Source organism: Littorina saxatilis, linkage group LG4 (genome assembly GCF_037325665.1).
Source record: "Littorina saxatilis isolate snail1 linkage group LG4, US_GU_Lsax_2.0, whole genome shotgun sequence".
NCBI lineage: Eukaryota > Metazoa > Mollusca > Gastropoda > Littorinimorpha > Littorinidae > Littorina > Littorina saxatilis.
Window position 1 is genome coordinate 52,529,646 of NC_090248.1, and position 21,780 is coordinate 52,551,425.

At 41.6% G+C, this 21,780-nt stretch overlaps 2 protein-coding genes and 2 long non-coding RNA genes across 4 annotated transcripts in view; 2 read left to right on the forward strand and 2 right to left on the reverse strand.

Moving 5' to 3' along the window:
- The window catches only part of LOC138965092 (uncharacterized), a 305,948-nt gene that overhangs the window by 100,557 nt on the left and 183,611 nt on the right, over positions 1-21,780 (forward strand). The window lies entirely within an intron of this gene.
- The window catches only part of LOC138965057 (uncharacterized), a 29,395-nt gene that overhangs the window by 1,345 nt on the left and 6,270 nt on the right, over positions 1-21,780 (reverse strand). The window contains exons 2-13 of the mRNA XM_070337182.1: positions 10,527-10,846; positions 8,833-8,996; positions 8,162-8,405; positions 6,670-6,775; positions 6,132-6,228; positions 4,633-4,728; positions 4,087-4,228; positions 3,488-3,727; positions 2,937-3,075; positions 2,294-2,402; positions 1,814-1,886; positions 86-232 (exon numbers count right to left, since the gene is read on the reverse strand). Coding sequence (XP_070193283.1) covers positions 86-232; positions 1,814-1,886; positions 2,294-2,402; positions 2,937-3,075; positions 3,488-3,727; positions 4,087-4,228; positions 4,633-4,728; positions 6,132-6,228; positions 6,670-6,775; positions 8,162-8,405; positions 8,833-8,996; positions 10,527-10,846 — 1,877 coding nt within the window. The remainder of the gene's footprint in view (positions 1-85; positions 233-1,813; positions 1,887-2,293; positions 2,403-2,936; positions 3,076-3,487; positions 3,728-4,086; positions 4,229-4,632; positions 4,729-6,131; positions 6,229-6,669; positions 6,776-8,161; positions 8,406-8,832; positions 8,997-10,526; positions 10,847-21,780) is intronic.
- On the reverse strand, positions 15,797-17,682 carry LOC138965059 (uncharacterized). Its single transcript, XR_011455280.1, has 3 exons — positions 17,543-17,682; positions 16,878-16,980; positions 15,797-16,198 (listed from the first exon to the last, which is right to left on the reverse strand). It is a non-coding gene; the product is annotated as an uncharacterized lncRNA (long non-coding RNA).
- LOC138965058 (uncharacterized) lies at positions 17,824-18,800 on the forward strand. Its single transcript, XR_011455279.1, has 2 exons — positions 17,824-17,975; positions 18,521-18,800. It is a non-coding gene; the product is annotated as an uncharacterized lncRNA (long non-coding RNA).

Sequence of the window (21,780 nt, forward strand, 5' to 3'; positions counted from 1 at the left end):
GGAGGGACGGATTGTTGTTTGATGGTAACAACAACAACAACAACAACAACAACAACAACAACAACAACAACAACAACAACCTTACCATATTGAATCCTGCCTTGGTAGGTGTGATGGAGTACTGTCCGGTGATATTGGGAACAAAGATGATGCCGAACCTCAGACCTCCTACCGCACTGTACGTCGTCCATACCTCACCGTTTGCACCGTTGTAATTGGAACCCAGAGCAGTCTGTTGTAAAGAAGCAATCTTATACTCACAGATCACTTATTTGAACATCTTGAATTCTTATTTCATTTTTATTACTACATTGTCACATTGTTGTGAAATTGCGGTCTCTTCCTCCTGGTGAAAAGCTAGCAGCGACTAGAGTCGCGCTTAACCATGTGTGTGCGTGCTTAGGTGTAATCCGCCACCTGCACTTCTGGCAGAATGACCGAGATCTTTTACGCGCCACAGTGGTGACTTGAGAGTGGGACATCAGGACTCCCCAAAGTGCGCGTCCCTGCGTCCTATACGCACTAGAAGCCGGAATCACGTACTAGAAATTCATTGAGGGGGTCCCGGGACGCACTAAACCTTTAAAGAGCGGGTCCCTGGACGCACTAAATTTCCGCTATCGTGCGTACCGTAGATACTTTTTTCATACTGTAAAGTGCAAGCACTAATGCCAATTTCACACCGGATGGATATGGAAAAGTGTGGAGCCCTGGACATGGATACCGTCTATGAGTTTGTATTTTGAACCCAGTGCTGTCTGTTGTAAAGAAGCAGTTTAACAATCACAATTTATTTATTTGAACATCTTAATTTGGACATAAAGTTCAACGCAGCAGAACTCAATGCAGTCAAATACAGTGCACTGTTGTGAAAGGTTCTTCGTGATTTAAACGTAATGCCCCGGTTTCACATCTACGAATGTCACCCGACTTTAGGTAGTCGGCTGGAAGTCGGAAGAGGTCGGAGAGTTCGTGAGAATTAGCAATTTTGTTTTTGAAAAGTCGGTTAGTTCGGAAGGCCCTTCAGACTGTTTTGAACATGTTCAAAACAGTCGGAAGAGCCTCCCGACTCGGACGAATAGAAATTTGTCGGGTGGTTGTCGTAAGCGTGTCGGTTTAGTCGTAAGGCGATTCTGATTAGTCGTAACGGTAGTCGGAAGACTCGTAAGGGTGGTCGGATTTGTCGGTAGCATAGTGTCGTTCGGATTAGTCGTAATGGTGTCTGATTTGTCGTTAGGGCAGTCTGATTTGTCGTTAGGACAGTCGTTAGCTAGTCGGTTTAGTCGTTACACTGGTCGTGAGAGTCGGCTATTGTTCGGAAGTTTTTCAGCTAATAATCGGGCCTGTCGTAACTGCAGTCGGAATTGTCGTTACTGCAGTCGGAAGTGTCTGGACACATGTCGGATTTGTCGGCCCTAAAGTCGGGTGGTTGTCGTCTGCTTGTCGGCTACATGGTCGGATCAGACGTAAGGACAGGTCGGGAGTGAAATTTGGAGCCGAATTTGCATCCGACACTTCCGACCTAGCCGACTTAACTATCCCCGACACTTCCAAAAAATCGTATATGTGAGACCCAGGCATAAAGGAACACCAATAAAGTCACTGCAGTTAACCAGATTTCATTTGGCATCACTAACAACAAAATAAACAACATGCTGTCCTCTTGGAACAGTGTATTAAAGAAATATCTGTCTCTTCCAGCAGTAAGAAAAAAAAGTTGTCCTCTGCTGAATTCATACAATGGTATAGGGGTACTGCGTGCTGCCAGAAGTGATTAAAGCCCGTTTATGAAAGACATGAAGACTGTGCTCACCTGGTATATTTGATCATCAATGGCGGTGGCCGGTTTCGATGGCTTCAGGATCAAACCTTCTGCATTACAGCATCTGTACAACAACACCATCAAATGTAGGCTTAGTATCAAACGATAAACATTGCATCGAAACCTGTTTATACGAACGGTATGGAATGTTGGATGATTCGTCGACATTTTTTTTAATGTGTGCTTTACGTCACTGAACTAACTTCCAAATCTACCCCCCCACCCCGAAAAAACAACCCCCCAAAAACAATTAACTGAAGACCAGTCTTGATCTGTTTGACCTGCTATTGTGTTCTAATGCATTTACCAAATAGACATGAACACTTTTTTGGGTTTAAGAACCCAAGCTGTGATGGACCTCATTATAAGCAAGACGTTGCTGTGACCAATACGATCACTCTAACCAACAGGACCTGTGCTTGTATTTAGTTACCCCACCCCCCTCCCCAGCCCGGTACAATTACAACTGACCTCATGATGAGAGAGACGTTGCTGTAACCAATACGATCACTGGGACCGACAGGACCTGTACTCAGGACTGACACTATCACCTGGGTCTCCGGGCTTGGTTCCGTTTGTTCTGGCAAACAAATACAAAATGGTTTAAGTCACAAACAAAAATCTCAGGAAAATGTTGACATCTAAACATTCAGTTTTGACTTTTGATCCGTGACCCACACAAAGAAACCAACAACAAAAAAGCACTAAAGAAGCAAAAACATAAAAGGTTGTGATGCCAAATTCCTTTCAGTTTACAATGTTGCCTCATAAATCTTCTTGCTGACAACACGAATAGTGCTAACGCTGACACGTCTGCGTACACTCGTAAACATACCGACCTCTAGGAGAATGACACCCCCCTTTATTTATACCATACGCAACCTACCCATGTAACTCAACCAAGCGATGAAACACTGCCCGTTTGTTAAGTCAAGACAGACTTTCCAAAGACTCAAACTCTCGCTTAGACTTACCAAACTAAAAGAATTCAACTGAAATCCACTCAACTCCTTCGTCAAGAAAAATCTATTCCCCACATCTAGAATTCCACACCCTAACATCACTCCAGAATCAAACGTCCTATAATTCAGAAGACAGACTACACAACACTGACTGTACTTATTGCCAGGCTGATCACTCGTGGACCAGAAGTTGTCTTTGAAGGGCGCGATTCTCATGGCGTATGAAAATATGGAGGACACGCCGATCTTCCACTGGTCTCTGCCTGGGTGATAATCCATGCTTGCCCGTGCCTGAAACCAACACAAAGTCGAAGCTGTTTTGCCAAGCTTAATGTGTAACATATACCTGCGTATTCACAGATGTCCACACTCATCTAGCTGATTTAATTGCAGACTGGCTGTTTTAACAAAGCGATGTCTGTCGATTTTATGAGACAGCTTGATAAATCAATAGACAAGCTCACTGATTCCCAGCTCATTCCACTGTTTCTACCACCATAACAAAAACGTCCCCATATCTCCTACACTTATCTATTTTCTTTAAAACTACGTGCACAATTAAATTCAGGCATCTTTGTAACTTATAAAAGATAAGATGCAAAGATATACATTTAGAGCAGCTAACACTATTCGTTGACGTCCTACTGACGTCATGACTACCAGAATGACGTCATATATACCATAATGAGGCACCAAGCCTTACCTGTGTGACAACAGGGGTCTGCAGCGCGTGCATAATGTGACGACTTCCCGCCATGCAGTACTGTATGGTCATCTTGTTCTTGGCGGCTGCTGACGCCATCTGGGTCAGCCACGTGTCACCCAGAGTGACGTCACTGTGCAGCGGCTCGATCACTCCGTCAAACTCGGCGTTCAGCCAGTCTTGTTCGTACGTGATGAGACCCCAACTGGACGCATTGCGCAGCAGGTCGTCCCAGAATTTCTGAGATCCAAAGAAGATTAGTGTTCACTGAGCAAGGGACTTTTTTTTTAACGATTCCCACTCAAGGTCAACTATAGCTGAATGCATCAACGGTTTTAAAGCAAGTATGTAAGAGAGAACAAGAGATGACCTCCGTTAATAACCAGTAAAATGGGCACCAAACTAACTGGCAACTAGTTTTCGCTGGTGAGCCCAGTTACCATTGCTAAACCGCTTCCACAACCCCTCCCCCCCTCCTCCATACGTTGACACGTGCTAGTGAAAATGTCATCCCTGACATCTTTTCATCAGTTTGATATGTTATTTGATAAGAAACATCGATTGTTACACGAACGTTGTTCTTAGGTCAAAGAACTGACCTGGTCATTGGGCACAGCCCTGCCAGTGCTGGACTCCAGGATAAAGTTGTACTGACCACCATTGGCCTTGGCGTATGTTGTGTCGTTGGCCCAGTAACGGTTGTGAGCCACAGTGGGCAGTCCCAGGTTCTTGTACAAATATCTGGTCAGAATATTATACAGTGTTTTGCGAAATCTGGCTGTGAGCGATTTGTAAAAATGCTAAGAAACCACTGATTTGTTGCAGTGTATGTGCAGACACGCTTGCAGACACGATTCTACTCACACACACACACTACACACACACACACACACTCACACACACAGACACACACACTACACACACACACACACTACACACACACACTACACACACACTATACACACACACACCCACACACACACACTACACACACACACACACACACTACACACACACACACACACACTGACACACACACACACTAACACACACACACACACACACACACACTAACACACTAACACACACATTCAGTGAAAAGTAATGAATCTCTTATTCATTTTCGCATCAAAATTTGAACTTACACAAAACCATCAGGAAAGATGTCAGGTCTTGCAACCCATGTCTTGACGCCATTTGTGTTCCCTCTGTAGTACCACCACGAGTCGTACTGCACGTATCTGTATACAGATCACACAGAGACATTTTTATGCCATGTGACGTATTCAGTTCTTTATTCGTCTTCTTCATGTTCTTGTCAGTAATCTTACGTTCAGAAAGCGCCAGTGGCTGCTTTTTTCTCTCGTTTTTACGAAGTCCACGCAACAACAAAAAATACAGTGAAAGACCTCCAAAAATCTGAGAAAAATCAGGTCTTATAATGAAGCGAGTCTTAAAAATGTACAGAGGCTGTGAACAGAAACTCTTAAAAAACCAAGGCCTTAAAACAGACCAGGGCATTCAAACAGAGGGCCTGAAAAGAGAGCTTTTACCTTAAATACTAACAGCCGTATGACGGTCGTTGTGGATTAATTGAATGAGATGGGAAATCGAACCGATGTCAAGGTACCGGCCTACCTGTGTGAACGATCAAGTCCACCGCCACAGGCCTGTCAAGACTTTCACATGACCGGCACGGTTGGCCTAGTGGTAAGGCGTCCGCCCCGTGATCGGGAGATCGGGAGGTCGTGGGTTCGAACCCCGGCCGGGTCATCCCTAAGACTTTAAAATTGGCAATCTAGTGGCTGCTCCGCCTGGCGTCTGGCATTATGGGGTTAGTGCTAGGACTGGTTGGTCCGGTGTCAGAATAATGTGACTGGGTGAGACATGAAGCCTGTGCTGCGACTTCTGTCTTATGTGTGGCGCAAGTTTAATGTCAAAGCAGCACCGCCCTGATATGGCCCTTCGTGCTCGGCTGGGCGTTAAGCAAACAAACAAACAAACAAACAAACTTTTACATGTAGTAACATCGTTCCACTTTAAAACATACCAACAATCAAATACTATGGCTGCATTCTCTGCAGACTGTTACATTTACCGCAACACGGTGGCCTAGTGGTAAGGCGTCCGCCCAGTGAGCGGGAGGTCGTGGGTTCGAACCCCGGCCGGGTCATACCTAAGACTTTAAAATTGGCAATCTAGTGGCTGCTCCGCCTGGCGTCTGGCGTCTGGCATTATGGGGTTAGTGCTAGGACTGGTTGGTCCGGTGTCAGAATAATGTGACTGGGTGAGACATGAAGCCTGTCGGCTGCGACTTCTGTCTTGTGTGTGGCGCACGTTAACTGTCAAAGCAGCACCGCCCTGATATCACCCTTCGTGGTGGACTGGGCGTTAAGCAAACAAACAAACAAACTGTTACATTTGCGAGAAGAAATAAACACCCTGAAAGCATTTGGCGTGATGAACGTGTGATACCTTGCACAAAAGGCATTATGAATCTTTCAGATTTTCACCCGTAAGATTCCGAACATTACCGATAATCACAAATGCTGTGAGTCACAGAATTTTCAAAGATGAGAAAATCAAAAGGTTGAATTTAAAAGAAGGGAAAGGAGGACACGGATCGAGGAAGAATCATACGAACTTGTAAGGAATGTCCAGCTGGTCAGCATTGGCTTTGACATCCAGGATCGTTTGCTGGTAGGTCTTCTGTGGTTCTGTCAGGTAGTAGTAATATGCACCTGTTCGGGGAATTAAAAAACAATGTGTGATCAACGTTTGTGCTTACCAGTGTCGTGTTCACTCGCAGTTCGATCATCTTTTCTCAGCTTTTTTATGGTTAGTTTGTTTTGTTGTTTAAGCTCAAATTTTTATCAAAATATCAGCATTGATTTGAACACAAAATTAGAGGTTGTCACCACTTGAAAAACATTGAACTAAACTTTAAACTCTCCAAACCAATTTTTTTTTTAAACACAAAAAAACAACAACACAAAAACGAAAAACATGTTTTAAGAATCAAACGATGAAATTGGACTTAGTTAAGATAGGAGCAAAGGCAGAAACGAAAAGAACCAACATTGAAAAAACGTCAAAAATGTAAAACGAATACAAATGCATAGCCATAACGCCAAAGAAGCTGGGCGGATACATATAAAACTAAGGGTCTTTCTATTACTGACCATTGTCTGTCCAGTAGCCAAGGTAGTTGATACTCAGGTCATCATTCACGAACTTGTCAGTTCTGCCATACCTGTCTCGCAGGTGGCCGCCCCAGCCTTCAAACGCCTGAAACAAGAACATCCGACAAAAGCTCTGAAGTCATTGCACCATGGTTGAAAAATTAAAATTCCTGGTTGGTTGGTTGTTGTTTTTAACGTTCCTTCAAGTTCAACCGATATGGCTGTTTGGGACCGATGCGAGTTTGTTTCGATCCTTTCTCAGTTCACATGGTACACGGTAGTCTCCGTGTTTGAAATTATATACATGATTTCTGAAGCCTCATCTTTAAATACAGTGGCAATCATGAAATCCAAATTTAATTATTGCGTGTTTTTGTTTGTTGTTATTGTTATTGTTGTTATTGCTATTATAATTCTTAAAAAAAAATATATACATATATATATATAATTTTTTTTTTTTTTTTTTTTTTTGGGGGGGGGGGGGGGGGGGGGGGTCGGCGACGACATTTAGCCTAAGTTATACATCAATATCCAAGACATACAACATTTTTATACCGTGCCCAAAAAAGTAACAACCACATGAAAGATCAACGCCCGCGCCCGAAATTGGAATAACCATTCCCAATGTAAAACACCCCCCCACCCACCCCACCCCATCCCCCCGCGGGTTAGGGGGAAGAATTTACCCGATGCTCCCCAGCATGTCGTGGGAGGCGACTAACGGATTCTGTTTCTCCTTTTACCCTTGTTAAGTGTTTCTTGTATAGAATGTAGTCGGTTTTTGTTAAGATTTTGGTCAAGCAGTATGTAAGAAATGTTGAGTCCTTTGTACTGGAAACTTGCATTCTCCCAGTAAGTTAATACATTGTACTACGTTGCAAGCCCCTGGAGCAAGTTTTTGATTGGTGCTTTTGTGAACAAGAAACAATTGACAAGTGGCTCTATCCCATCTCCCCCCTTTCCCCGTCGCGATATAACCTTCGTGGTTGAAAACGACGTTAAACACCAAATAAAGAAAAGAAAGAAAGAAAGAATGTAAAACACATGAAATAACACTCAAATAACATTGAATTTGAAAAAAAAATCATAAAAGCCGGAAAAAAACCTTGCAACGGACAATTGAAATGGATTCGAAAATATGCAATTTACTGTATAACTTTTTTCACGACGGAAAAGTTTATTGTGTTCTGAACAGCAGCCAAGCTCCTTATGTTGATCGCGGAGCACCCACTTATTTTCAATTAATCACAGTCGGGCCTGCACTTGCGACCACCCTCGGGCGCGTCCACCTGCCCACAACGACCAACCAAAAAATCCAAGACAATTCTTCCCCATTGTATTCACCTTTTCATAGCGATCACCTGTCTATATCGACCACTTTTAATTGGTCCCTTGGGTGGTCGTTACAGATTAAGCTGTAAATATTTTGGATTTGTGGGGGAAAAAAGCTGTTTAGGGTTTGCTAAAAACCGACCAAGGACCTAGCTGTTACCTGGTTGACGCCCAGAGAGCAGTAGTAGACAAGGAACTCCACACCGAACTGTACAGGTACTGTGTGCACCCCTCCCATGATGCCATAGCTCAGCGTGTTGGTGTCGCCATCTTTGATGACCCAGTTGGACACTGACATAAAATTGTTGGCAGGGGAGATTACCAGCGCGTCTCCAGATCCGTCGAACAGAGCAATGGGCCCGAAATCCAGGCCGTCAGTGATGTTTAGTCCAGAGGGAGAGAATCTGTTAACACATTTTTTTTAAATCAACCATGCACGGCCCATCTTCATGTTCATTGTTAGTTGACCATGACTGTCTGGTTTGGTTCCTTTCGTTTGTATGATGGATAGATTAAAGATAAGCAGATGGATAGCGGGCCCGGATCCTTTTATTACAAGTCATCACTGACTTCTGACCGTGAACCGCCCTGCTTAAAGAAACGTTTGTTCTAAAATAAAACAATAACCATTGCACATGTGTGAGCTTATGTCCAAACAAGAACGGACCCAGAAGCGGCATAATCGGAGACAGACAGAATGAACAGACAGACTGACAGACAGACAGTCCGTGGGCATAAACGACCACACAAATAACAGTTATCTCCGCTCCACTGTAACGTATAAGTTGTATTACACAGTGAGCTATACAGACAATGAACTGAACAACTCACATGCCCAACTGTTTGCCGGTATCACCGGTATGGATGCCGCCATAGGCAAGGTATCCCAGGGGCTCCTTCTGGGTCGTGACCTCTTGAACACGGAATGACGGGAAGCCGGAAATGGTGTGTTCAACATTTGCAGCTTGGGTCCCTTTGGCGCCAGTCTCGTAGTTCTGAAAAAGTTTAAAAAAAAGAAAAAGAAAAAAGATTAGACTTACCTGTGTGTCTTGCTATCTTTTTTGGGGTTTTTGTTCAGTGGATGTAGGCATTTACCTGTTATTCAATCACTCAGTGGTGTTGCTAATGTTATTTAATTGCTTATTTGTGCTACTGACCCTAAGGTTGTTTCAAGTTAAATAATCAGCTGATCAATACTCATCTGCGATCTTTTAACAGAGTATTTGACTAACAGATTACGTGACGTGGATAAGAGTTTTTGATGTACGCCTTAGCTCACGAAGAAGGGGGCAAAGAGAGAGAGAAAGAGAGAGAGAGAGAGAGAGAGAGAGAGAGAGAGAGAGAGAGAGAGAGAGAGAGAGAGGGAGAGAGAGAGAGAGAGAGAGGGAGAGAGAGAGAGAGAGAGAGGGAGAGAGAGAGAGAGAGAGAGGGAGAAAGAGAGATAGAAAGATAGAGAGAGGGGGAGAGGGAGAGGGAAAGAGAGAGAGAGAGAGAGAGAGAGAGAGAGAGAGAGAGAGAGAGAGAGAAAGAGAGAGAGAGAGAGAGAGAGTAGTCAGGCAGAAAGAAAAACAAACACAAGGCAGATCTAGACTCACAAACAAAACAAACAAGTCGCGTAAGGCGAAAATACAACATTTAGTCAAGCTGTCAAACTCATAGAAGGAAACTGAACGCAATGCAATTTTTCAGCAAGACCGTATACTCGTAGCATCGTCAGTCCACCGCTCGTGGTAAAGGCAGTGACATTGACAAGAAGAGCGGGGTAGTAGTTGCGCTGAGAAGGATAGCACGCTTTTCTGTACCTCTCTTCGTTTTAACTTTCTGAGCGTGTTTTTAATCCAAACATATCATATCTATATGTTTTTGAAATCAGGAACCGACAAGGAATAAGATGAAAGTGTTTTTAAATTGATTTCAAAAATTTAATTTTGATCATAATTTTTATATTTTTAATATTCAGAGCTTGTTTTTAATCCAAATATAACATATTTATATGTTTTTGGAATCAGAAAATGATGAAAAATAAGATGAACGTAAATTTGGATCGTTTTATAATTTATTATTTTTTTTTTTACAATTTTCAGATTTTTAATGACCAAAGTCATTAATTAGTTTTTAAGCCACCAAGCTGAAATGCCATACCGAAGTCCGGCCTTCGTCGAAGATTGCTTGGCCAAAATTTCAATCAATTTGATTGAAAAATGAGGGTGTGACAGTGCCGCCTCAACTTTGACAAAAAGCCGGATATGACGTCATCAAAGGTATTTATCGAAAAAAAGAAAAAAAGACTGGGGATATCGTGCCCAGGAACTCTCATGTAAAATTTCATAAAGATCGGTCCAGTAGTTTAGTCTGAATCGCTCTACACACACACGCACAGACACACACAGACACACACACACACACACACACACACACACACACACGCGCACACATACACCACGACCCTCGTCTCGATTCCCCCTCTATGTTAAAACATTTAGTCAAAACTTCACTAAATGTAAAAAGCGAAAACCCAAAACTACCTGAGAAAAGTACACAAAAGGCCGATCCTCGTACACCCTGATGTTGGTGTTGATCCGACTGCTGGCTGCCTGGTACTGGAAGTTGTACAGCGTATAACGTCCGAAATGGTCAGATCCTTGCACTGAGTCCTTGACCACCAGAGCCAGTGTCCCTCCCTCTTCGTGCGGCTGACCATCCACGTTGAAAAAAGTGGGAGCGCTGGTCAGCCATGTTTGACCTCTGACGTTGACCTTGTAGCTCCCGTCCTTCTCGACGACGAGGTTCAGGTTGTCTGCGTCATTCTGTGATGACGTCGGTCCGTGCCCATCGTACGGCGCGGCTGTTTGAGCAGACAGATTCAGAGGGTAAGCTGCGTCATTCTGCGATGACGTCGCTCTGTGCTCAGCGGGTGGTGAGGCAAGTTTGAGGGGAAATATTCAAAGATCATGCTGGCGCAATTAACACCTAAGCAGATTAAAAGAGTTGATAAAAACAGTTTTCAACGGAAGGAGAATGCCTTAAAATTTGAGTTATTCGTTTTATCCAGTTGGTTAAAAAAAACACTCAAACTTTCTATACAGATGAGCCTTTCAAGCGTGTATATATATAATATATATATATACTTATACATATGAGCTTATCCGGAAACAATGACACACAATGACACACATTTATTTGAAAACGGGCGACTCACATACAAAAGACATTTTGTTCACCTTCCCATTTTTTCTCTTCTTCTAAAGTGTCCTTGGAACGACGTAAATTTAAAATAAAGTCTGCATGCCAGCCGTGTTGTTACTGGTGTATGTGTGTGTGTGTGTGTGTGTGTGTGTGTGTGTGTGTGTGTGTGTGTGTGTGTGTGTGTGTGTGTGTGTGTGTGTTTGTGCGTGGGTGAGCGGGTGTGCAACCTTTTACGTCATCAATGAATTGTTTTCCACAAAGACGCATGCTAATAATTATGTCATACGGACGCTTTTCTCAGATCCTGAATAGCGGAGACAGATTGTTTCACCTGTGTAAGGGAAAGTATTAAAACTATTCAATACCAACACATGCGCAGCATAGTGGTGGTTACCTTATAATACAGCATGACTTCCCTTCTTTGTCTCTGTTAATCTAGGGAGAAAATATCCAGCGATATTTCTCCGTAGGCCTAAAGTTCGGCCATGACCTAGGCAAAATAACTTGCGCAGCCGCAGAAACAAGAAAATGGAAATCTTTTATGAAATGATTGGGAGCCACGCAAATTTGACCTCTTGATTCCGACCATGAACCCGCTGTTGATAATCTGGAAGGTCGTACCAGAAATGCAGATCTATCTCTGGCCGATTCATAGATTCAACCTACAAACTGTGACCTCATCTGTGATCAGATGGCCAAGCAATGCGTGAAATCTTTTATTCCAAAGCCTTATGGCTCGTTTCGACAAGCATTAAACGGATGAAATTAACCACATGCAGTTTATTCTTCAGAAAAATGCACACAAAAAAATGGGTTGGGTTCGGTGATTTGTACATAAACGTCTTCCTCGCGATAGATTCGCTGATTTGTCTTATGAAGCCGTCATCAACACGAACACAATGATTGCAGAAGCAAGCTCTGTACCTACACGACCGAGACACAAGACTGATTATCCTACATACGTGAGAGAGACACCCGTGAGATAATAATCGTTCAAATCACACGTGTGTATATCATGTAAATGAGGTCATGTCAAGCAAGTCTGGCAGGGACCTGTTTTTCCATTGCTTATGATGCCAAAGTCACCGAGACAAACGTCATTATAGAAACACAAATTGCGCTCGCTAATTACCCTCGATGAATCTTTAGAGCTAACACGTCACGCCAAACTTTCAGAGTGACGTTTCTTTGCTTTGATGTAATAGATTGCACGAGGCTTTGGAAGAGATCGAGGTTCCAAAACAAGCGTCTTCAATTTAGCTGCCTAGAGTGCAGGACATTTTCAGTAAAATACACGTAAGTACAGTATGTAGGATAAACAGAATACTACATGGCTTGCTGTGTCGTACCAGATTTACACTCGTTGCTTTTTCAAATAGTGAACAGCTCGCTTTCGCTCGCAGTTCAATATTTAAAAAAACAACTCGTGTAAATCTGGTACGACACAGCAAGCCATGTAGTATTCTCTATTTATTACACAGCTGCAATGTGAATAGAGAACAAAGACGTTTTGGGTAAGCTTACTCACGTCAGGTCTTCACTGTAGTCCTTACGGCAGGGCAATAACCCCTTGAAAAATACCTCGGAAAATGTTTTAATGGTTTTGGGTAGTTTAACTCCTGAAGTTTACAAATCCGCAGGATGACATCTTTAAATCCTTGGGCAAATTGAGAAAAAATTAATTATAGGAAAATTAGCAAATGTTGATTTTTTTGTTTAGACACAAAAGGCATTCCATAGAAAAAAGGGCTAGAATGGCGTCATAACTTTATGACGTCGGGAAAATGTAATGAGTAATATGACGACACGTACAGTATGGCCTCCCAGTCAGCACACGATATCGGGTCGATATCGGACCGATATCGGATTTGACCGGATATCTCGGACCAAGATATCCGATATCGGACCGATATTGGATTCCAAGTTTGCTCATCAGATTAACGTTAAATTAATGTTAACTTTTTACGTTAATTAAGTTAACATTAATTTAATGTTAATCTGATGAGCAAACTTGGAATCCGATATCGGACCGATATCGGACCGATATCGGATATCTTGGTCCGCGATATACCCGGTCAAATCCGATATCGGACCGATATCGGATTCCAAGTTTGCTCATCAGATTAACATTAAATTAATGTTAACTTTTTACGTTAATTAAGTTAACATTAATTCAATGTTAATCTGATGAGCAAACTTGGAATCCGATATCGGACCGATATCGGACCGATATCGGATTCCAAGTTTGCTCATCAGATTAACATTAAATTAATGTTAACTTTTTACTTTAATTAAGTTAACATTAATTTAATGTTAATCTGATGAGCAAACTTGGAATCCGATATCGGACCGATATCGGACCGATATCGGATATAACGTTAAATTAAAGTTAATTTTGTTTACGGCTAATGTCAGTTTTACCAAATAAAAAGCATAATATAATGGTTAGATTAACGTTATTTAAACATGTGGTTTTTTTACGTTGAGTGCAAAAATAAAAAGAACCAAAATAAAACTATAATTAAATTTTTTATTGAGATTTTTTTTTTTTTTCCTCGGACCAAGATATTCTGATATCGGTCCGATATTGGATTCCAAGTTTTCACATCATCGCCAATACAATCCCATCCATCACACCAATATTGGCATGATATCAGACCAATATCGGATACGATATCGGGTCGATATCGGACCGATATTGGATTCCGACATTGGGCCAATAAAGTTGACGTTAATTTAACGTTAATCTGATGAGCAAACTTGGAATCCAATATCCGACCGATATCAGGCAGATATCGGATATCTTGGTCCGAGATATCCAGCCAGCACCCCGATATCGGACCGATATCGGACCGATATCGGGATACGATATCGGGTCGATATCGGATCCCGATATCGGATTTCAAATCGGGTCGATATAGGATTACGACATTGGGCCAATATTGGATATAGGTCCGATACAAAGAACCAAAATAAAACTATAATTAAACTTTTTATTAGAATTTTTTTTCTCCCTCAGACCAAGATATCCCATATCTGCCCGATATCGGTCCGATATTGGATTCCAAGTTTGCTCATGAGATAAACGTTTAGTTTTTACGTTAATTTAACGTTAAATTAACATTAAATTAACGTTCATTAAAACAAAACCATAATATAAAGTTAAATTAAAGTTAATTTTCGTTTACGGCTAATGTCAATTTTACCAAATAAAAAGCACAATATAATGGTTAGATTCAAGTTATTCACACGTGTGTTTTTTATGTTGAGTGCAAACATAACAAGTCGCGTAAGGCGAAAATACAATATTTAGTCAAGTAGCTGTCGAACTCACAGAATGAAACTGAACGCAATGCAACGCAGCAAGACCGTATACTCGTGGTCCACCGCTCACGGCATAGGCAGTGAAATTGACAAGAAGAGCGCGCGAGCGGGGTAGTGGTTACGCTATGCTGCATAGCACGCTTTTCTGTACCTCTCTTCGTTTTAACTTTCTGAGCGTGTTTTTAATCCAAACATATCATATCTATATATTTTTGGAATCAGGAACCGACAAGGAATAAGATGAAAGTGTTTTTAAATTGATTTCGAAAAAAAAAATTTGATAATAATTTTTATATATTTAATTTTCAGAGCTTGTTTTTAATCCGAATATAACATATTTATATGTTTTTGGAATCAGCAAATGATGGAGAATAAGATAAACGTAAATTTGGATCGTTTTATAAATTTTTATTTTTTTTTACAATTTTCAGATTTTTAATGACCAAAGTCATTAATTAATTTTTAAGCCACCAAGCTGAAATGCAATACCGAACCCCGGGCTTCGTCGAAGATTACTTGACCAAAATTTCAACCAATTTGGTTGAAAAATGAGGGCGTGACAGTGCCGCCTCAACTTTCACGAAAAGCCGGATATGACGTCATCAAAGACATTTATCAAAAAAATGAAAAAAACGTTCGGGGATTTCATACCCAGGAACTCTCATGTCAAATTTCATAAAGATCGGTCCAGTAGTTTAGTCTGAATCGCTCTACACACACACACACACACACACACAGACACACAGACACACAGACACACACACGCACATACACCACGACCCTCGTTTCGATTCCCCCTCGATGTTAAAATATTTAGTCAAAACTTGACTAAATATAAAAAGAACCACACATAAAAACGGTCATACACGTAAAATTCCACTCGTGCAAAAACACGAGTGTACGTGGGAGTTTCATCCCACGAATCCAGAAGAAGAAGAAGAAGGAAGTGTGCATGCTAACATGAAACAAAACAAAAGACAAATAAATAAAACCATTAGAAATATGTTGTGAGAATAGGTTCTAAACATTTATTCATCATTTCCATGATATATATACTGTACATTTAAAAAAACACACACCATAAAACCATGATAAAAATGTCGGAAGTTGAATCAGTTCTAAAGTTTCTGGAAGTGAGTTTGGATACATGTATCCCACTTTTAGGTTCTGTACCTAGAAATTTACCAATTCTATTCCATCTTTTGGGTTTAAAAAAAATAGTCTTCGCACAGCTAGGTATCTTGTACATGTATCCGAATGATGCCAGAGACACAAGGAAAGATGAGGTTATTTGCAACACCACCAGCAGAGGAAGAAGTCATTCACTTTGCAGCAGCAGATAAAAAGAATTGTTGAATTTGAAGCAGGAGCAGACACAGAAGTTGTTGAATTTGTAGCGTCATCTGCAGACAAAGAAGTTGTTGAATTTGCAGCAGACGATATACTTGTTAAACCTGCAGCAGCAAACGAAGAAGTCATTCACTTTGCAGCAGCACCAGACAACAAGAATTGTTGAATTCGAAGCAGGAGCAGACAGAGAAGTTGTTAATGTTGAGTTTGCAGCAGACGATATATACTTGTTAAATCTGCAGCACCAGCCTTGGAAAAAGTTGTTGATACAACCAGTGCAGATGATGGCATGTCTGCAATAGGAGACTTTGAAGATCTGCTCCAAATGCTATGACATCTGCAAAGACAGAGAATGCAACAATCTTAAAACATAAAGAATTCAGTGTGATTTGAGAACTTCAGTGTAAACACTATAATTATGTCTTCTTTGTTAATGCTCTTTGCTAAATATAGAACTGAAGGTAAATAAGGTTTACATTGTCTTTGCATTATGCCAATATTTGTTGAATTTACTTGTGTGTATATATATATGCTAACTTTGATAGCATTCTTCTGTGTTTGAATGAAATGCTCTTAGTCAATGCTGCCTGGCATGGATAACAACCCCCCCCCTCCCCCCAACACACACAGAACACCTTCCCGAAGTTTTTTCCAAGACTAAGACTGAGTAAGAGTAAGACAATAATATGTCAGTTGGACCTGGACTAAAAATATGTATAGGTCCAGATGTCCCGGCTACAACAAATTGTTCTGTCAGAAGACCTCTTATAGTTCTTTATGTCGAAATTGATGTGATGGTCGACCAGCCAAGATTTAGAACAATGCGTCATAAGCATGTATTAATGACCCCAGACCGAAGCCTGACAACAACACTGCCTTCTCTCAGTCTCATAAATGATTTTCAGTTATAAATATAATATGACTGCTGGAACATTCATCAAGCGTTAACGTGGATTTTACCTGCAAACACACACACACACACACACACACACATACACACACACACACACACTTACTTGGCCTCAAAAGCCAGAATGTCACTTGTCAGGGTTGTAACTTGTAGTTTACATCCCTGTAGTGTAAATGCTTTCTGGTATCCTCATGGTAATTCCTCCCACCCTGCAATGAAAGCATTGATGTGTGAGTTGCATTACAGTAGAGAATAGTGGTCAATCAAAACTTGTTTTAAGTGTCTTTGAAAAGACGATTTTCGAAAATAACTCTCTGAGATCTCTTATAAATGTTACTGTACAGTAATGGATTAGACCAGAAGCTGTGAGATTGAACAAATGTGTGAAAATGTGTGGCAATTATCAGATTGACAGACTGAGAGAAATAAAATATCAGAGAGAGAGAGAGAGAGAGAGAGAGAGAGAGAGACAGACAGACAGACAGACAGACAGACAGACAGACAGACAGACAGGGAGAGAGAAACAGACAGAGAGACTGAAACTGAGAAAGACAGACAGAGCAAGAAACTAGAAATCAATCTAGAAAGACAGAAGGCAGGAAAGAAAGAGAAAGAGAGATAAATTCACCTTTCCAATCGTTATGCATGATATTGCTTTGATATTGGTGACTCGTATCAAAAATAAGTCAACAATCACAATGCCAACGGATTCTGAACTTATGAATATGACTATGAATTTACAACACAAGTCACACAGTGAAGTAACATTACCTGAAAGTTCCATTTGCCATTCGCTCAGCGTCATAAGATCTGTATTGTGTAGTCCTGATATATGCTGAAGTGCAGCATGTTATCTTATATCAGCAGACACACTGGCTTTGAAGTTGCAGGAGTGTTAAAAACGGTAAAAATACAGTACAAACTTTCTTGAGTTCGATTCGACAGAGAAAAGTCCGAGAGTAATGTCCCTTGGCGATCACGGGAGGTCACTCAGAATTACTTGTCCGGCAGTTACTGGGTAAACAAATGGCGAAATGCGTTGGGAAGATTGAAAACAGGCAGTTGCTAGAGCACTATGTTATACAACATCAAAAACGATCCTGACTGGACAGTCCAATACTAAGACAGAAGGAGGAAGACAGAACTGGACTGGTTTCAAGAGTGTTCCAAACAGTCGATCATCATGCATCACGTAAAACGTTGAGTGAGTATCGCCTATGCCTATGAACTTGGAAGATAGTTTTGCTAATTATTGAGACTTGATGTATTTTTTTCTCTTGGAATATATGAGACTAAAAAGTGTGTTTGTTTCTTAGGTGTGTGTGTGTCACTGTATGTGTTTGTGTCACTGTGTGTGTTTAGGTGGTTGCTGATTTTCTTTATTGTTGTTGTAAAAATAAAATGGTGATTTAAACTAAGAATCCTTTTATGGTTCTGTTGTGCATAATAAACAGTTTTTATTCTTTCAGATTTATAAAAATACCTCTCTACACACACACACACACACACACACACACACACACACACACACACACACACACACACACACACACACACACACACACATTGAATGTAGGGCAAATAAATCTGCCAGTGATGGAAGAAATGGTGAAGAACAAATGAAAGGTGAGGGAGGTTTTGCAGACAGCATGTCTCCTTATGAAAGCACAAACATGTTCATACAATGCCAACATTTTATATGATCATCTTGTTGCGTCATACTCATAACGGTTAATCTTTTTACTGCAGCTGGCCGTGAGGAAGCGCCATATTCAAACCGACAACAAGCAATTCGAACAGGTGCTTGCGAAGTGGTTGACAGGATTGTCGGATCGTCTACATGGTGGGAGGATGTCGAAGATCAACACAGAAAACGAGGACGAGGACTAAGATGAAGATGGTAAATAAAATTAGTGCTAATGTGCTGACAGCCAGCAAGGAACACGCCTCTCGGATTCACTCTCTCTTCATTTTGTGTTATTTTGCCTCTACATGATATAATGCCTCTACATATATATGATATAATGCCTCTGCAAGGATTCCCTAGGCCTACTGTTTTGGAACAAATGCTATGTGCAATTATGTCGGAGAATGGGCTGACATCGTTCAATACCGACTGTTGTGGCGACTGAACAATGGCGATACTGCGTTTTTGATGTTCGACAAAGGCGGCCATGAAAAAGTGCGTCGGTGGTGCTGCGTTGTGTGTCTCCAACTTTCAATCGCAGCTGACAGTGTCAGATTCAGGCTGTATGGTGCGGAGTGATGTTGTTGCGAGTGACGCTGATAGGCGGAAGGTGACAGACGATGCCAGATATGACGGAGACAAAGAACATCAATGGTCTGACCTAGCTGATATGTTTCAGAGGATGAGCGAGGAAAGCACCGTGAGGATAAAAGAGATGGTCTGAACATTTCCCGTTCCCCACCCTTGTGAAGAATTGGAGCGTAACAATCATTTGTTTTGATTATCATGACTGGACAGAACCGTTGCGTGACCAGTCCGTTGTTTGTTGCAAATCGAAAGACTTATTTAGTTATAATTGATTTCATAACTGGTTATCCGTTTGCGACGATTTTCCCGTCTCCTTTGTGTTAATTTGATTCATGCGTTTTGTGAAGTTATTGTTATTTCCTTATTCCAAGGGGGCTATCGCCTTATGGAATTAAATACTTTGACTTTGATGAGTCACATGAATCGTGACACTCCATAATTATTCGGTGGGGACCCATTGGTTAGTGGTCTGCTCTGCAATGCTGTGAGTCATGGGTTCAAGCCCGTCCTTTGGCAGCAGAGTGGATGAGTTATCTTATCACAAGGTCAGTTATTAATTGTACTGTTGAATTTTAATTGATAGTTGTAATTTGTTTATGTTGCATTGGTAACTTATGTGTTTTCAATGATACAGTTGGTTATTAAATTATTCTCATTCTGCCTTTGACTCACTTTCATTTGTACTTGTGTGACAATGTTTATTGACTCACTTTCATTTGTACTTGTCTTGTGTGACAATGTTTATCAACTACTTCATCTTATCATTTCTGTCTCCTTTTAAATTTTCTTCTGTTCTTGGGCCAGAAATCTAATATTTACGGATTACAGCAAGTTTTAGTGCAGGTCAAAGACGAACAAGTGCGAAAGCAATTGCCAAGCATGAAGCATGTTTTCATTAGTCAAGAAGTAAAGTCAGAGGTTCCAAGATGATCAGATAATTAATGCCAACTATTCGCTGGTTTTGCTTCATCGACTCTGCGGCAGCTTCCAGGAAACCAAAGTTTTCAGGTTCCGGGGGAAGTATGGTTGCAAAGCTGAAACTTAAAGGAATTGACGGAAGGGCACCACCAGGGCACCATAGAAGGGCACCACCCTTATCGGTTCCCGATATCGGTCCATTATTGGTTCCCGATGTTAGGCCGATATCAATTCTCTATATCGTACCGATATCGGACCAATATTAGTCCAATGTCGGAATCCGATATCGACCCGATATCGTCCCGATTTGCAATCCGATATCGGTCCGATATCGGGATCCGATATCGGTCCGATATCGGGATCCGATATCAAACTGATATCGACCTGATTTGCAATCTGATATCGGGATCTGATATCGGGATCCGATATCGATTCTCTATATCGGACCGATATCGGACCAATGTCGTAATCCGATATCGACCCAGTATCAACCCAATTTGCAATCTGACATCGGGATTTGATATCGCGCCGATATCGGGATCTGATATGAGGCCGATACCGATTCTCTATATCGGACCGATATCGGGTCGATATCGGTCCGATGTCGTAATCCGATATCGGTCCGATATCGACCGAATTTGCAATCCTATATCGGTCCGCTATCGGGATCTGATATCGATTCTCTATATCGGACCAATATCGGACCGATATCGGACCGATATCGGACCAATGTCGTAATCCGATATTGACCCGGTATCAACCCAATTTGCAATCTGACATCGGGATTTGATATCGCGCCGATATCGGGATCTGATATGAGGCCGATACCGATTCTCTATATCGGACCGATATCGGGTCGATATCGGGTCGATATCGGTCCAATGTCGTAATCCGATATCGGTCCGATATCAACCCGATTTGCAATCCGATATCGGACCGATATCGGAATCCGATATCGACCTGATATCGTATCCGATATCGGTCCGATATCGGACCGATATCGGGGTGCTGGCTGGGCTGTAGTGTTGTCAGTGTCCGTACTTGAGTTCCTCTTCCAAGACAAAAAACAAAGGCATTTGACGTGTTTCATTCTGCTAAATGGAAACAATTTGCACATGAGTGTGTATGGAATTACATCCAGGCTGAGAAGATGTGAAACCTGTGTTATTCGTGGACTTGCGATTAGTGCGTATGGTGTTCCAAAGCACAGGTTTCACTGTCGAAGATAAAACTTGTAAATTGATCTTACAAAATGGCGGGCGATGATCAAAGAACATCGTGAGAGACTAGTTTTCTCCGATTTGATTGTTTACCAGACGATAGAGCTATTTTAGATGGAAGCGTATGCCATCTGGTGACAGCTGTTCATTAACCAGTGTGTTCGTAGGAGTGCTTGATTTCTCTGCAGAAGATCCATGCGTGAAAATCGGTGAAGTCTTTCAGCAAATGTTGCAGTTTGTAAGCGAGTGCTACAGGTGCAAAATCTCAAACAACATATCACGTGAGAGATATGAAACCTGGCTAACTAGAACCTCCAAGCACCAATCCACATAAACCAAAAACTACCGCCCAGATCAGCCCATTGCTGAACGTCCATCTGAAAAGGGCTGTATTGCAATTCTACGGGGATCTTCCAAATCTTGATCCAGTTGACTCCGGGTGGTTGTAAGATGGGCAGAAAACCGCCTGGAGTAGAACATACACCAACTGAAGTCATGCTAATTTTGAAGTGTGGCTGTGGAGAAATTTACCATGTGCAACAGCATGCTGTGGTTGCGCAGTCGGTCAATGTGCGTGTGCCATCTTATGTCGATGT